This window comes from Protomyctophum bolini (assembly GCF_963924005.1).
Source record: "Protomyctophum bolini genome assembly, chromosome: 19".
In the NCBI taxonomy this organism is placed as follows: domain Eukaryota; kingdom Metazoa; phylum Chordata; class Actinopteri; order Myctophiformes; family Myctophidae; genus Protomyctophum; species Protomyctophum bolini.
This window is the reverse complement of record NC_137880.1, coordinates 11,481,020-11,496,730: the sequence shown is the minus strand read 5'-3', so window position 1 is coordinate 11,496,730 and position 15,711 is coordinate 11,481,020. Positions and strand designations below refer to the sequence as shown.

At 42.2% G+C, this 15,711-nt stretch overlaps 1 protein-coding gene across 1 annotated transcript in view; it reads right to left on the bottom strand.

Moving 5' to 3' along the window:
* Positions 1-14,740: 14,740 nt before the first annotated feature.
* xrn2 (5'-3' exoribonuclease 2) overlaps positions 14,741-15,711 on the bottom strand; it is a 37,317-nt gene continuing 36,346 nt past the window's right edge. Inside the window, exon 31 of the mRNA XM_080791358.1 lies at positions 14,741-15,114. Within this exon, the coding sequence (XP_080647484.1) occupies positions 15,049-15,114 (66 nt within the window). The 3' untranslated portion in view covers positions 14,741-15,048. The remainder of the gene's footprint in view (positions 15,115-15,711) is intronic.

Genomic DNA, 15,711 nt, shown 5'->3' with positions numbered 1-15,711 from the left:
GTTCACACTGAGTGTCACGTGAAAAATATACATACAAATTTGACATTTACCACAAATGTAACTGTCATTGCCGAGAGTGACCAGCCCTTTCTGAAAGCCACATCGGCATCGCTTCTCGGCCTTTTGGCTAAGATCAAGTGTAGTATCTGTTCTTATCAGTTTAATATCTGATACGTCCCCTACCCGGGGACCATATATTAAATTGATTTTTGGAACTGGGAGATGGAATAGGGGCTTGCTCCGTCCACTCCACGCATCGACCTGGTATTGCAGTATCTCCAGGAACGGTGCACCCCCTCTGCTTGTCAAAAGTAATATCATAACAACTATGTAATGCAAACACTGAAGCAAGCTACATCACCTGATTATTTAATTATTGTCATTTTATAATTTATATCTATGAGCTGAGTTTAAAATATAGTAAGTATACAGTGTGAGTACTAGTGAAATACAAATCACACCCATGTGTTAAAGTTAATGTTTAACTACATCACCTAATCAACATGAGTTAGACTTTATAAACGTCTAACTCATGTTGATTAGGTGATGTAATGATGTAAAACAAACTGTGCCAACACAAACATTACATTCTCTTTATTGTTAATGGCATTTGATGTTTGTGTCAGGGACAAGATGACATACATTTTAACTTTAAACCTGTAGGCCTATATAGATAAAAAACGTGATTCTTGAAATGTGGCGACGTAATAATATTCAGCCGCTAGATGTCGTACCACACCTTTCAATATGAATGCACCCTGAGCTTCTAGGCTAATAATTCAGTGGTGACCAATGACATTTTCTTTAGCTACTGACTGAGGGAAATGATGTTCAATATAAATGGAACCTCTTCCATCCTGAGTGTCAGAAACAGCAGAACTGTTCAACCTCTAATTCTTGCTGTTCCAAAAGTAGTTGAAGTGAAGGAAAAGGTAAAATATCGACTAAGTTACAGTAAAATAATATGATCAATATATTTTAATGGTTAATTGTTTATCGAGCCTAAATCATCTGCCTGAGTGTTTTGTTAATAAGCACAAACACATGTTTTAGAAGAACAGAGCAGTGTTCAAACGTACTGAAAATCTATCAAGTGAATGGATGGTGACTTTGTATAATACTTTATGTATTTATTTAGGTGAAATTAAGTTACACTTCAGTGAATAATTATTATTGCTACATTTGTGTATTGATTGATTGATTTATTTTAAGATGTAAACCATCAAGTTGAGTGTTCATGAAGTAGATATTAAATTATGTGTATTTTAAAATATTTTAATGACTACATGCCATTACAGACAACAGAGCTATTAGTTAGTGTACTATAGTGGAAGGCAAATATTGTTGGCCACTAATTAGACATAATGAGAATGAATGGCTACTTGACACTGCTGTGTGATAATAGACTGCATGCTCTAATATAGGGCATAGGCAGACTGTCGCGCGTGGTCGGGCACGACCCCTGCTGCGCGCAGCTTCAAAACCGGGTTTTTAGACAGCTGGTGGATGGAAAAGAAGCTCCACCTCCGCGCCCGACTGACGCGGAGGAGAGCGTGTCCGTGAAGCTGTCCGTCGCGGTGTTGTGTGTGTGTGTGTGCGTGTGTGTGTGTGTGTGTGTGTGTGTGTGTGTGTGTGTGTGTGTGTGTGTGTGTGTGTGTGTGTGTGTGTGTGTGTGTGTGTAGTCTACTGTAGACTGACTACAGTGTACGTGTGTCAGTAGGCTAGTATATAGGCTACTGTGATACTAGTCTAATGTATGCTAGGTGTCTTAGTCTCTGTACCTAGTACTATATAATTATGTTACAGTAAAATCGAAAAAAACAGAACAGGGGGCGCCCGTTTTCTTTTTCGGCACAGGAGGCCTTGCCCAGGTCCCTTTAAGACTTTAACATAGGCTGTGTAGAATGTTAATTCACTGTGAAGTCCAACTGGGGACCCTTTGGCCTCGCTCTGGAAGAAATGTGTGCAATATGAACTTATGAAGTGTGAGTTTATTAAATCACAGTAATCCTTAATCGTATTCCATCATATTCAAGGGCATTTGGAGAGAAATGAGAGTATGAGACAGACATTCATCAGCCAGTCACTTTAGACTAGAGCACTGCAGAGGGTTTGTTAATATCAAGGCAATTATGTTTATGCACTGTCAAATTCTCATTACTGTACACAAATGTATTATAAATCTTCATGTTTAAGCACAAAATGTATTTGAGAACCCACAACATTTCTGTGCCCCCCACCACACACACACACACACACACACACACACACACACACACACACACACACACACACACACACACACACACAATACAGTTGTGGCCTGACCCTGTCCTACACAGTATACTCCTCTATGCTGTGGAACAAACCAGCAGATAGGCTACTAAGGGAATATGCATTTTAAAGCGGTGTGCCAAACTTCCATTAACAATAATTGAATCCCACTTGAGCTGGGGGGGGGGGGGGGCAGCTAGAGGGAACAGCGCTATGTTTATTATTAAAACGCTGTCTACTCTAAACTCATTCTCTCTGTGTTTCAGTGGTAATGGAGCAGCAAGAAGACCCTTGGCAGAGCAATCATAGCAGAGCTGCTGTGGGCCTCCAGCCGGTCGCGTCTCTAGCTTTTTTAAGTGAGGTACGAGAGTGAGATTCATTGAGATGAATTTAGACCAATTAAAATGCATTATGGGGTTTCAGTGCGGCAGCGCTTGCAAGCCGACCTTTTCAATTAAAGGCGTGAGGGGATCCATGGCTAATTTCATAGTTGGGTTTGGTTTGGTTTGGAGTGTCTTGTCTACAACACACTGAAAACGCACTATAGTCTGTTTGTCCTCGTTCACTCAGCAGAATAGACTGCTGGACAGTTTCACCCTTTGTCAGCTTTCTGATTGGTTCCTGACTGTCTAACCAGTAGGCTCTTTCTGCCTTGTTCCACCCTGGTTCCGCCTTGTTCATGTTGAATTTGCTAAAACATCTTTTTTGGGAAAAACTAAAAACAAACAAATGATATGCCCAGTCACCATGCTGCATCTACGATGTTCCTTTTTACTGACACCAAGTTTAAAATAAGAGATGAGTGCACAGAATATCAATATGAAGCAACTGAAAAACATGATTTTTTAATGGTAGTGGATGGAGAGAGAGGATTTTTGTCCATCCACGAAACGGCAACCAATGGGTGCGAAGAGGGGCACAGCCATGGGCGGGACTTGACAAAGGGTGGATTGGGTAGTAGTGGATGATCTGAAAAAGTTTTGCCAGGGACCTAGAGTTTTAATATTATTATTTTATACTTCATTGTATGCATGGGGTCATGTGGTGGAAATTCCTGATCTTCAAGCTTGAAGCGATGCATCGCAATGCTGTGCGTCGTGAGCTTTTTACAATTCAACCCATCCTGTTTATGTGCATTCATTATGTGTGTCTTTATTATGCTCACATGCATGAGTGTCTGCTTTGTTTGCATTTGTGTCTGCGTGGGCAAAATTGCGTAGGCAAAATTGTACCAGCTTTTATAAAGCACACAGCAGGCAATTCCTGTATTGAGAGAAGAATCTGGAGAATAAATTGCTCAGTCTTTCTCAACATTGTCACACGGCACTCTCCTGTTAATTCACATGCCCTCTTCAACAAAGGAGCTGATGGCCCTTTGTGTTGTTCTGGATGCACCCCCATAAGGGATTTTATTATATTTCTAATATCCTTTAACAATGGAAACATTTATGTTTAATTAGATTTCATTATATCCTGATATATTGATCTGACCTTGTGTTACTTATTTTGTCAAGTTCTGTGCATGCAGCTGTGCATGTCGCTAACCCCTTGACATGGTCACTGTGTCTAATTTTGATATAGGCCCTCTGTGTCATTTAGATTTTAACTACATATGAAGCAACATGTGTTTTAAGTGGTTCTCAAAAATAGCAGATGTATAAGCTTACTCACTGTGGAGACACTGGGAAGACACTGGGCAGACACTGGGGAGGCACTGGGCAGGCACTGGGCAGACACTGGGCAGACCCTGTGGAGACACTGGGCAGACACTGGGCAGACACTGGGCTGACACTGGGGAGGCACTGGGCAGACACTGGGGAGGCACTTGGGGGACACTGGGCAGACACTTGTCAGGCACTGGGCAGACACTGACTGGGCAGACACTGGGCAGGCACTGGGCAGACACTGACTCATTGGGCAGACACTGACTCACTGGGCAGACACTGACTCATTGGGCAGACACTGACTCACTGGGCAGACACTGACTCATTGGGCAGACACTTGGCAGGCACTGGGCAGACACTGACTGGGCAGACACTTGGCAGACACTGGGTACTTCAAATGTTTGGAGTCATGACCTGAACTGGTTTAGTTTCCTGTCCTTGTAAACGGAACACTCAACTCCAATTGAGACCAGAGACACACAATACTGAGAGGTGTGCCATTGTGACATTCTCCTAATTTTAGGCCCAAAGTTTTAGGAGACGTATAGGATATACATGAACAACAACCGCCTGTATTAAAACCAGGGGAAATAATTAGTTTGTGCAAGTACTGTAATCGGCTGCGTATGTCGGTGGCGTCACTCGGCCAATCAGGGACCAAGTATGTAGGTCTATGTATGTCGGTGGCGTCGGCGTCGCTCTGCCAATCAGGGACCAAGAACAGCGATCGGCCTGGTATGTATGTCGGTATACATTCCACCAGCCAATAAGAAACCACTGTTCTCGATGATGTAACTCAGCTGCAGGGTATGTGTGTATGTCGGTGTACTCCACTGGGCAATGAGGGACCACTGACCACTGCTGTATTTCAAACCTGGACAGCAGCAGAGAGCTGTAGGACTCAGAGCAGCAGTCGTACTAGCCTGGTTAAAGTCAGACTCATATCACACTGTCGTGTGGTAGGCAATTATTGTTTTGCAAACGGCTGATTCACGTCTGGCTTATTAGCCAGGCTACAGTCGTATACCAGCAGTACCAGCACTGGCACAAGTAGGCCAGTGTGCAATGCGCAAGTTGGCAGCTCGACAGAGTGAATTTCTAGTTGCTTGTTGTTGTCGTGCTGTTTAGAAATATATGACTGCAAAGTCTGCGATAAATGAATGCAGTGGCGTATGCAGGAATTAATTATTACCATGGCCTGGAAAAATTTGCCTGGGCACATTGTAAAGAAAATGTTCATTCATTCTCATTTTTAATTGATTAATACAATTTTTTGCCTTCAATTTCCTAAAAATATTAAGTCAGGTGTCTACACAATGTTTAACATTCAAAGCTGGCCATCCATTGCCAATGGCATCCAATTTTCTTGTTAACACAATGTTTGTTTACACAAATCTCAGTCCTCAACAGCCATAAAACAACAAAATTGTTCCACACTCTCCCAGGCAGCCTTTGAAGTAGAAGTAGTAGTGTTGAGTATTGAAGACTGCAGAATGTAACAACAGCTAGTTTCTTTCAACTCATTTCCAAATTACAAATTAGCAAGATAGCAGCAGACAACATGAACACAATCAATGACAATCCATTTAGCAAAAGTTACAATGCAATTATGACCTTTGATGTCTTCAATCATGTAGTAATCCATAATCAAGGGCGGAGGCTGTTGTGGAGTTGCCCAGTAGGCAGTCCTCAGGATACAACTGTTGTACAGTATATAGGCTAGCCCTAGAATGTTACATACAGTTGGCACAGTATATGAATGATCACAGACATTCTAGGTCTATAAGTGTAGGCTAGCTAGCTCCTCTATGGACTGCTGACTTCCTTTCTTTCCAAAAACTTTGCAATAGACGTTTTACATTGTGAGGCTAACATTTAGGATACTCTCAAAGAGGCTTCTCATTCATATTTAATCATAAACAAAGATGCAAGTTTCTGGTGTGAAGAAAAAAGAATCTGACACATTCTAGAAACAAGCACATGATGACAGACATCAGGCAGGCATGACCAATCAATCTATGCAGGTACAGAAGGACAAACTAGGCAGTGCCAGTGGCTAAGGATCCAAATAGGAAAAGATTAATAATAATACACCCACTGCCATATTTTGCTAAATCAAATGCAGTGATTGCATTCACATTATGTTATGCGCCAATGTATGATTTTTTTTGTGACTGGGCCCAGTTCAGTGGCCTATCTCACACGATTGTCTTGTGCAAGCATTATAATTTAGAAATAATATACTCTTATGACTAATACGTGCTTTCAACAAAAACAACAGTTGTATAAACAAGCCAAACGTGGTGAGATGTTTATTTCAATATAGGCTCTGTGGCTTTGATCATCCACAAAGTTATATTAGCAAAGTCCAAATTCTTAAGCAGCAATATTAAAGGACCACTTCACCACTTTTAAACCTATCTTCATATAATAGGTCCTCACTAATAATCATGATAAAATGGCACAATGTTTTTCTACTTCAGTCTGTGTCTCATAGGAGGGCTGTGGGCAGTTCAGAAACCCGTCCACCAGTGACATCATCGATGGGGAATACAGTGGTGCACGTTCAGCACTGGCCTATACTTGGAACAATGCAAGTTGGAAATGAATGCCCCACCCAGATATTACGTCCCTGTCCCTCCCAAATATGGAGTCTATGCAGAGTGCAGACGTCAGAATGATGTCAGAACAGGCCAGCTATATGGACACTGGGTAGGGGCCCTCACCAGAGCACAATATGGACACTGGCAGGGGCCCTCACCAGAGCACAATATGGACACTGGCAGGGGCCCTCACCAGAGCACAATATGGACACTGGCAGGGGCCCTCACCAGAGCACAATATGGACACTGTCATGCAGGGGCCCTCACCAGAGCATAATATGGACACTGTCATGCAGGGGCCCTCACCAGAGCACAATATGGACACTGGCAGGGGCCCTCACCAGAGCACAATATGGACACTGGCATGCAGGGGCCCTCACCAGAGCACAATATGGACACTGGCATGCAGGGGCCCTCACCAGAGCACAATATGGACACTGGCAGGGGCCCTCACCAGAGCACAATATGGACACTGGCAGGGGCCCTCACCAGAGCACAATATGGACACTGGCAGGGGCCCTCACCAGAGCACAATATGGACACTGGCAGGGGCCCTCACCAGAGCACAATATGGACACTGGCAGGGGCCCTCACCAGAGCACAATATGGACACTGGCAGGGGCCCTCACCAGAGCCCTGCAGGCAGAGGCCTTTTGGGGCCATTCTGGACGACCATGGGTCCGACAGACTCGACACCGGGCACTGCACTCCCTGTGGGGGTGGAACGCGTGTGTCGAATTTGAAGTCGGTGGGCGGCGAACGGATCTCGAGTTATGAGGATTTCACACACACACACACACACACACACACACACACACACACACACACACACACACACACACACACACACACACACACACACACACACACACACACACACACACACACACACACACACACACACACACAGAGAGAGAGAGAGAGAGAGAGAGAGAGAGAGAGAGAGAGACGTTTCTAGTTAATTGATATTTGTTTACCAAATGGTTCCCATATTGCCACACAATAAATACATATTTTGCATGGTTTCTGTTGCAACTTCCAAAATCCTATAGGCTATACTTATATGAAGCTAGCCTATATTATGATTAACCCATAACGTGCAGTCATTTGAGATTACGAAATGTACAAATAAATAAAAAGAGAATATGTTATTGGTATAGCTTTGGCTTTTGTATAAACAAAACAACACAACAAGGTGGATCATGATGGTGGAATAAAGCCACACTTCATGCTTTCTTTGTCAAATTGTCTAAAAAACTCTAAAACATCAGTTTGAAAATAAAGTAGGCTAACTTTAAAATGACCCAAACTACAGTGCAAAACAGTGTTACTTTATCAATTTGACAATTTGTAACTCCGAGAGGCAAATGTAACGAAATGGACGTGGACCCTGCATTCATTTTAATTCTGCGGTAGGCCTACTATAGATACATGATACATTATTAAACAAACACTTACTTTTCTTAGGTTATTGACTCGGACTCAGAAAAGGTCTGTCTGTAACAACCATGGGTGAAACCAATTTGATATGCTATCAATTAAAACGAGATCTATATAATCTAACTATATCTTTTCTCTTTAAGGGGAAATGTTCTCCTCCTAGTAGACGGTTATCATTATCATTGTTGGGGGGGGGGGGGGCTCTCCCGGTTGCTCCGCCCATGAGTGTTGAAACCCCTGCCGAGCGAAGAAAGAAGATTTGAACATTTCAAACTCCATCTCGGCGCCTCTGCTCAGTCCAAAAAGAGACGATCAAATTGGAATGGATACCTCTCCTCCTCACAAGAACAAATACCGACTCCTACGGGCGACTGCACGCCCATACCGTGAAACAAAAACAAGCAAAAACAAACATCTGATCAGTTTAGTCAGTTTAGTCTAGTAGGGAAAAGGACATTTGACTCTTTGGAGCTGTAGGCCTACTAATTCTGTGGACCAGCCTGGATGCGTCAGTCAAATAAACTTCAAATTTGAGGACATTTTAACATCGCAACAAAATCCTGGCTTTTGGAAAAGGTTCCAGTGGGACTTAGGTATGTAGCCTACTATATTTAAAATGTTATTTTAAAAATAAATGTATTAAGGGCTGTTGAAAAGAAGATTAAAAAAAAAAGTCAACAAAACGTGAAGTTCCATGTTATTTATAAAGTGAACCAAATTAACCTGGTCGTGGACTTAGGCTGTGATTTCGTTTAAATCTTGCATTCTCGCATGTCTAAAAACCTTACTTTTCAGGAAATGGAGAAAAATAGAGCAATTCTAATTGATCCAATGTAGTCACAAGCTCTTGTTAATACTTTTAATCGGTCAAATATTTATAAAAACCTACAGACACACTTTCTTTTTTTTTTAAATTAAACAAATAAATGTTTTTGTCAGTGCACATTGTGTAGGCTATGACGAATTAGGCTAACTTGAAATATGGACACACGAGGTTAATTGGCCCGACAGGCAGCGACAAGTTGTAATTATGTAGTGCATTGGTTATTGCTTTTCAAATAAATCAAATTAAATTAACCCAAATTAAAATCCAAAAAATCTGTTGTGTTTCGTGCAGAACGTGTGTGGGGGGGTGTCGCCATGTCCCTGAGCCCGAAGCACTCCACTCCGTTCTCCGTTCAAGGTTAGGCTATTAGGCTATAGTTTTGCATTTTACAATAGGCTATTTTATTTTATTTATTAGGCCTATTTTATTTTTTCGTTTCGACTTTTGTGTTTTCAATTTCGGTTTAATTTAGATGTGTTTATTTTTTTCCCCACAAGCGGGCGTGATAGTTTATTTCAGTTTTTATTTGTAGAAATGTTTAGTTTAGTTTAATTCGTTTTTAATAATATGTGTAGCCTACTTTTTTGTAATATTGGAGTATAGTGATCAAGATTCAACAAGGTCAGAAATTTAGCACAAGACTATGAATTGTATTATATTAGTTATGGTTAGTTTTAGACACAGCTTCATGTTAATTATAGTTTTGTTTTTAAAAGCCTCATTCCACATTTTATTTTATTTCTGTTCAACTAAAACGTTTTAATGTATAGCTTATAGTTTTTATCAAACTGTCTTCCTTAAATTCGCAGACATCCTGAGTCCCATAGAGGAGAGCTATAGGATCAAGTTCGGAGGGATGGACGCCGGCGGGGCAACCACGGTGGTGTACCGGCAGAGCCAGGTGTCTCCGCCGGGCATACAGCAGCACGGGCTGCCGCAGGCGGGCCATACCGGCTCCTCTGCTTACCACCAACACCACCACCATCACCACCATCAGTTCTCCCCCGGCGCCATGGGGAGCCCTTACTGTAACGGAGGAATAAGTAACTGTAACGGAGGGATAAGTAACTGCAACGGAGGGATACATAACTGTAACGGAGGGATCGGTAACTGTAACGGAGGGATCGGTAACATAGGAGAGCTGCCGTCTTATCAGGAGACGGTGAGAACGGGAGGAGGCCCCGCCGCTGCGTGGTACAGCAACCCGGAACCCCGCTATCCCACAAGTAAGTTTAGGGCCTAAACTTACTTTTATACTTACTATAGGCCTAAACGTTAGGCCTATAGTAAAAGTTCACTTAATAGGCTATTCAAGGGAGCTTTATTGGTTTGAGAACATATAGGCCCACATTTAACATATCATACAATTAACCCACATTGCCAAAGCAAGTGGCAAACCATAATACAAAGTAGGCTACAAAGAAACACATGAAAACTCACAGAAAACATGGGGAAAGTGTATACGTTATATAGGCCTATATAGGCTATATTAAAACAAGCAGCAATCTCTTGTATATAGTCACCTTTGGGGCACTTATTATTTATTATTCCATTATTATTTATTATTACTAATATAGACCTAGGCCTACTTATAATTAGATAAGATAAGATAAGGTTGCTTGACAGCATAAGCCTATATATGTAGCCTATACTTTGAAAGAGCGTTTTGATCAGTTCAAACCAAATGCTTTTGAAACATCCAGACGTTAACGGTTGAAAGAATTGTCGGATCTCACCGGTACACAAATACATACATGATGATTAAACAACTGTACATCTTAACTGTGCATGGATCCAAGCCGGACAACTTGACACAAATTAATTTCAAGTGTGCACCTGTTCCTGGTAAATTAAACCTATTCCACACACCGATTCAACATGTAATTTTGTGCATTATCACAGCCAGAAAATACTGCAATATTCTCTACAAGGATTAAACTATACGTATAGGTTCTTGTGCACCCTAAATAAAATATGTTTGGCTAATGTAAGCGCTTTACATATAAAATACATGAATAAAAGCCTATTCCCATTCTAATCCTCAAAATGTAAAAAGAAAAAAATATATATAGGCTACTCTCTTTCTTTCGTCTAAATAAGAAAGCCATACGTGCATTATTCGAGCAAGCGATCTGATTAATTTAAATTGCCATCCCGCGTGAGTGCTTCTCATGTGTCTCAACTGCCATGTTGTATGCAATGAAAATGTAACAGCTATAATACAGCTGTAAAAATTGTTGTTGATGACGAGGACAGACTGGACAGTAAGAAGTGAACATGTTGGAAGTGGCAAGTACATTTCACCACAGGAAGAGGCATTCCTTAAGGCGCTTACTATATCAGCGTCTTATAAAGGACGCCATTATACACCTTGGTTACAAAATACAAATGTAAACTACTTGTGTTCATATTTGGAGGCCTCGGTAATGTCCACAAATCTGTCGTGAGAATTAAGCCTGCATATTGCAGGAATATACCCAAGCCAATTAGAGCTAAGCCATTGGCAAAATTCTGTTCAGTGTCTGTGATAATTGGCAGTCGGCGATGCTTCCTGAAGTTCCTGTAGGCCTACCCGTGATCTGTATCCAATTGTTGAGTTTTCCAATTAAGTTTGTGCATCTACGATTGCTTGTGTTCAATCATTTCTTGTTAAATGTGAAAGCAAATGAAGATGTTAAACGTGTGCGCGCGCGCGTGCGTGTTGATTGATAACACAAAAAGCCATGAGGCCTTGTTTCCATTGTGGTGATGTGTGTAGCCTATAAATTCATTTTATTACTATTATTTCTCGGTATAAAGTCTCCAGGTTCATGGGGGCCTCCGGCGGCATGAACATGGCCGGCATGTCGGCGCTCGCCGCGGGGATGGAGCACCACCACCACCACGCCGCCAAGTCCATGGTGCTGCAGCAGCACGCCGCGGCCCCGTGCCGCAGGAAGCGGCGCGTGCTCTTCTCCCAGGCGCAGGTGTTGGAGCTGGAGCGGCGCTTCAAGCAGCAGAAGTACCTGTCCGCCCCGGAGAGGGAGCACCTGGCCGCCATGATCCACCTGACGCCCACCCAGGTGCAGTAGGCCTACGGTGTGCTGGAAAGTAACTAAGCGCATTTACTCAAAGTACTTTGAAGTACCTGTACTTTACTTCACGACTCAAGACTTGAGTCATGAAGAAATACTTGAGTCTCAAGTATTTAGGCCTGCCTTTACTAAAGTACTACTCTCATTTCGGATCCACACATATAGGACCATTCATTGTGCTTCAACTCCACTATTTGAAAACGAGTTAGGCTATAGCCTACTTTGTAGACTTTAATTATTATTTACAACACATGGTAGCCTACAGTAACCGCATGAACTTCAGCATAGTCGATCCACAACTAAGCTCACAATGCATCACGATGCAAGGCAACTTGTAAAACGGCCCACGGGACATTCTGCATGCAATATTCTGCATAATGAGCACTTTCCACTTTTGTAGAAAGTAACCATATAGGCCTATAGAAAGTGCTATTTCTACTTTTTTTAGTATAGCGAGTCGCGACTACTTCGAGACTAAATGTGTAGGCAGGCGGCAGGCCTACTTTTTAATCGAATCAATTTTGAATTCCAGACTTTTACTTGTAACAGAGTATTTCTATATGCACTGCAGTATACATTTAAGTATAGGCTACACAACGTGAGTTAGCGTATTAGGCCTATATTATACGTATTACTTACTTCTTTCCCCACCACTGCCCATGCAGGTGAAGATCTGGTTCCAGAACCACCGCTACAAGATGAAGCGGCAGGTCAAGGACAAGGCGGCCCAGCAGCAGCTACAAGGAGGGGGAGGACAGTCCTCCTCTTCCTCGTGCGTCGGCGGTGCCGCCGGCTCTCCGAACCGGCCCGGCGGGGTGCTGCCAGCGCCGGGTCTGGCGGTGGTGAAGGGCGACCCGGGCGGCAGCGTGCCGCCCGGGTCGCCCTTCACCACCGCCAGACCCGGCGGCGGCGGCAATAAGAACTGTCAACCGGACATGCATTCCGCCGCTCACCATCCGCGGCATAACAGTACCGTTCATGATGGTGGCCAACAACCGCAGAACCAGCACCTGCTGCTGCACGTCAACCCGTTGTCTCTGACAGCGGCCTGCACGGAGGACCTCGAGGAGGAGGGCGACATCATGTCCGTGTCGCCGCCGAGCCCACCACCACGGCAAATCCTCTCCCCTGTAGCGGACGGACTGTCACTGCACCACCACGCGCAGATAAACGCCAGCCACACGGACGCCGGGCTGATTGATAATTACAGCATGAGCATGATCAATGCTAACTTACTGTACGGACGGACCTGGTAGCACGAGGTCACGTGGACAAAAGGAGGACGTGTAAACTTTATACGTTGAAAAAAGAAAAGAATCTTGCTCTTCACCTGGACGCGATTGTCAAGTTGGATCTGACTGCACTTGAGCACTCCATTATAAACAGTGATTGGCAATTGTTTCCCCCTTTTCATTTCATGGATCCACAGTTTGATGACTTATTAGGCCCTGGACTTGATTTTACGCTTTTGTCTTTACTCCAGTGTACACATGGTGATGGAACCAAATAGAACAATATTTTGTACACCCGAGTTACAGACCCCTAACGGTCCATTCAGACCGGGGGGCAAACCTTGAGAACCAGCGAATTAAAATGAAGTACAATTAAAGGCAGTGGAAAAAAGTTTAGGCTGAGAAAATGAATTAAAAAATGCTTCGGCTCAGACAGTTCTCAGAAATATAAATAGTTCTGGCAATATGTAACCTATATGTGGAGCAATGAACTTGAACGGTGTATTGCAGACATTCCACAGTGGCTGTATTTTTACATTTGCAGTTTTCTTTTCCTTCGTAAAATGACATTTGTGATTGCTGCTGGCATTTAGTACCACAAAGACAAGATTGTAGGTTATGATTATTGACAGCTACGGGCCGGCTGACTTACACTTATTGCAGGTTTACATGAATTAAACCAGCGATATACAAAGTCTCATTTTGTTGGTTATTCATTTGATTGTGGTTAAAGTTGAGGGTGAAGAAAGCAATTTCAATGGAAAGCATTGGATTAAAGTTCTCTCCACAACGGATTACTGTAATTTTCACAAAAATAAAACAATGGGTGGTCAAATTAGCATGTCCATAAACACTAATGAGCCCAGATATGTCATGAAAGCAAAGGTTGTGCCAACTTCTTAAAATTGGTTGGCATCAGGAATGAGAAGGCCTATACCTATTCTATAAAGATCATAATTCTACAATTGTTTAGGACACAGCGACATTGTGGAGGACTCCTTTCACAGTGTCTTCACAAATCACTGGTACTTGCACATTTGTGAGTCGTGAGATTTGTTTTAGCTCTAATCCCTGGGAACGCAAAGTGGAACATCATTTAAGGATACCTCATCAAACCAGGACAAAGTCCCCCACGGAATTAAAATGAAGCGCTGTATTTGGAGTAAAATGTACTGCATATTACAAAAATAAGTTTTTCATAACCCATCATATACTGCATTATAAGGTCAGTGTGAATTTATGCATGGAAATGCAACAGGGGTTGATTTCACTTTATTGTTTAGTAGGTAAACATTGATAGAGACTGTGGTCGATACAGGATCAGAGAACGAAACAAAACAGGCTGAGGCATAAGATTAACCCTGCCTGCGGACAAAATGTGAAATAATCTCAACATTAAAGTAAAGCAATTGCTTACATTAAATATAGGCTACTGCAACCTGTGATTTGATTTTGACACCAAACAGACATTCAACAGCACTATTGGTTTATGCATTTGAATGATTTGTTTTTGTAATCAATAACTGCAGTAAAAGACCAAATACTTCCAAATAAATATGTGAAATCAATCACAAGTTTGTGCGAATCAGACACTTTCTAGATTTGGAAGAGAATGACCAATCGCAAGTTGAGATTTAAATTCCCGTTTATTACATGATGTAACAAATTTAAAACATAGTTTGGAGAAATCTCTCAAAATCTCAAAAAAGGAAAAACAAAAAACCTAAATAAAAACGAACGAGCAAGCAGTTGTCCGGAAAAAATAATAACTCATCTATTTCACATGACGTCCATTAAAAAACAAATCTCTACAGGACATTTACTTTTAGCAACGAGAAGAAAAAACGTTCACAAATAAGCAATGAGGGAAAAGCAGACGGACATGAAAGAGCTTCATGTACAAAATCCTGGCCCCACGTGTCCATTTGTATCATTTCAGTTCCAGTTGTATCTTCTAGAAGGTGGTGGAGCGGCATAGCCTCCCCTGGAGGATCCATAACCCTTCAAAACACACAAGCACAAACATCCATACATCATTTACATGAAGACCTGAGGCCGACTCTACAAATGCCTTCTAAATCAGTAGTTCTCAAACCTTTTATTTCAAAGAACACCCAGAATAAATAACTCAATTGCACAATTTCCAGATTTGTACACTCAAAGAGAGTACAGACTTGTAAGGGTCCATTTTGTACCGCCCTCAAGGAACCCTGAGGGTTTTAGACATTCATTTTACACTATCAAGGGTTCTTCCGTTCAGGATTTTTTGGGAATATTTCCAAATTTTAAAACGATAATCTAAAGCAGTGATGTATGCAATTCTACAAGGAACCCTTCTATAACTCAAGTGGATGACAGAGTTCACTATAATATAATGACAGAGGTGAACGATATCGCGTTGGATCACTTTCAGAGCCATTTAATTAATGACAAAAACTATCACAGGCCAATCACAGCCACAGTTTTGGACACACGACTTGAGTTTTATGAAGCAGGTCTGAGGTCATACGACAGCATTCTTGTGCAAATCCAATGGTGCAGGATGTGTATTCAATTTGCAATGTCAAACAACTCACATGAGTTGACTCGGACTCCACT